General features: G+C 31.4%; 1 protein-coding gene across 1 annotated transcript in view; it reads left to right on the top strand.

The window, feature by feature from the left end:
- LOC117122546 (putative N-acetylated-alpha-linked acidic dipeptidase) overlaps positions 1-2,347 on the top strand; it is a 26,332-nt gene that overhangs the window by 20,484 nt on the left and 3,501 nt on the right. Inside the window, exons 16-17 of the mRNA XM_033268148.1 lie at positions 1,448-1,529; positions 1,933-2,025. Coding sequence (XP_033124039.1) covers positions 1,448-1,529; positions 1,933-2,025 — 175 coding nt within the window. The remainder of the gene's footprint in view (positions 1-1,447; positions 1,530-1,932; positions 2,026-2,347) is intronic.

Raw genomic sequence — 2,347 nt, 5'->3', positions numbered from 1 at the left:
TATATATATATATATATATATATATATGTATGTATGTATAATGCAGGCCTATCTTTATTTTTGAATTTTTTTATATTTTAGTACTATTGAAAATCATAAGATACTGTAATAATTAACACAATATAAAGGACATTTTTTAAAAATTGGTACAAATTGAGATAAAAAGAAAGACAATACAAGATACAAGGTGACTATTGCAAATTTAAGGAAAATTGAATTGTACAATATACATTAAAGTAATAATATTTAAAAATGTTTAAAATACACCGGAATACGACATATTACAAATATACAGTAAAGTTGAAATATACAAGTGGGAGGGTACATTACAATATTAATTGTTAGGTATCCTTTATTCATTTACATATAAATGAAGTACAATTTAAATGTACGGTACAAATTAGGCAAACCAATAAATTAATAGGTATATGCAATTCAATGAATGAAGAATTAATTAAGTTTGCTATATTCAAATTGAATAAAAATTGGCAAATTGATTTATTCATTAATAATTGAAAAGTATGTAAGAAAATGGCATAATATTGTAATAACTATTCCATTATTCATATTAATATATGGACGGTGGAGGAAAAAATATGTCTATGCTTCATGTAAATATCTGCCTCTAACGTTTCTCTGTGGAGGTTTGTTCTTTTTTCTGACTTTAGTCAATGAATTCTCTAAGAGTTGGAGTTTGTAGTTAATAAGCATTTATTATGCGAAATAAAACAAAAACGAAATGGACAAAACGAATGGAAAAAAAAATGCACGGATTGAACTAAATTTTCATGAGTGACGAAATGGTGTAAATAACCAATGTCTCGTGATATGTAATCTACCAATCAAATGACAAATATTTATTTAGGTGTGTTATATAACTTTATATAGCGCTAAATGGTTAGTTGCGGCCAAAAGCGTTAGCCTATGCATGGTCCATTCTTAATCCATTTGCGCACCTGTTTTAAATCACAATATTTTCTTTAAAGTCTAATCTAATAAATGCTATAAATAGTTATGAAAGTTTCAATACAGGTACAGTCAAAATAGAGACCTTCGCCCTTTCGGCGAGCTTACACAATTCACCAGTGTGGTTGTTGGTGATCTATGCCTAATATCATGTTCATGATTACATCACACCATGAACATATATAGGCATATTATGACTATATATGCTGTCTCTTATACACATCTATTAGTTAAGGGGGTTGGGGCTAACTCGCAAGTTAAGGGGATTTTAGGTGATTTTTAACAACTTGACCGTGATTTTTGGGGACGCCTGGGCAGTCACGAGTAATTTTTAGAGGGGCGTGCTCCCCTCCCACGTGTTTCCCTAGATACGCCACTGGGCCCGCGTAGGTCCCTTGCCTTTCAAATCTTGGTGCCACCGCTGTTACAAGACTAGTACCACATGTACTCAATGAAGTCAATTTGTCATTAATTTTTATAGATGACTTTGAGAGCGCTGTGAATAATTTTACAACTGCCGCTACTGATTTTGAAGAGAGATTGGCTAAGCTTGACAAAGCAAAGTACGTATAAAGCATGTCGTATTTTTTTTTGCGCATTTAGTAACCTAACAGCAGGCCTACATCAAATTATCTAGGCAATTTCTCAATTACCCAGTGTCGTCGATTTTGCTCGCAGATCTAATATATAACATACCGTATCTTATATGAGTAACCCTTTGTCCGTCCCCATATTGATTATACTCAATATTTGCTTCCGGAATGTTACATGTCAAATGACATTTACATCTCACCTAATCGTGTCCTGAAAACCTACATTTTGTTATCTGCCTCTAACATCTGATATTTTCTCTTAATTACCCTTCAAGCTATAATAATTATTTTAAAAAAATCTATCCAAAACCTATGCCCACCTATCGCAAAAGTGAATTTCTAGTACCTTGTTTCCAAATGTTTGTATTTTCAGTCCAATTGAAATAAGAATGTACAACGATCAGATAATGAAACTGGAGCGTGCATTTATAGATCCACTTGGTCTACCTGATCGTCCCCTCACCAGGTAAGGCACATAGGCCTATTTGTTAATGATGTAATAATTTTTAATTAATTGTTGTTTTAGTTTTATTTTCATTAAAGTTGATAGTATTAAATCAGTCAATGTTTACCTAACTATAGAATATGGCATTATTAAAAATATATATATATTAATATTTGTTACTGTTTAATTGTTACTGCTATTGGTAATGATATTGCTAATGCTATATTTTTTATGCTGCTATTGCTACTGTTACTGTTATTACTATTAATACTGTATTGCTTTTGCATTTGCTTTCGCTACCGCCTTGCTATAAATTACCATTACTATTTTGCTTTTGCTATTG

The sequence above is a fragment of the Anneissia japonica genome, unplaced genomic scaffold (genome assembly GCF_011630105.1).
Source record: "Anneissia japonica isolate Jap-2015-1 unplaced genomic scaffold, ASM1163010v1 scaffold1889_len2455224_cov183, whole genome shotgun sequence".
Classification (NCBI taxonomy): Eukaryota; Metazoa; Echinodermata; class Crinoidea; order Comatulida; family Comatulidae; genus Anneissia; species Anneissia japonica.
The sequence above is the reverse complement of the archived record's forward strand: the minus strand, read 5'-3'. Positions and strand labels throughout refer to the sequence as shown.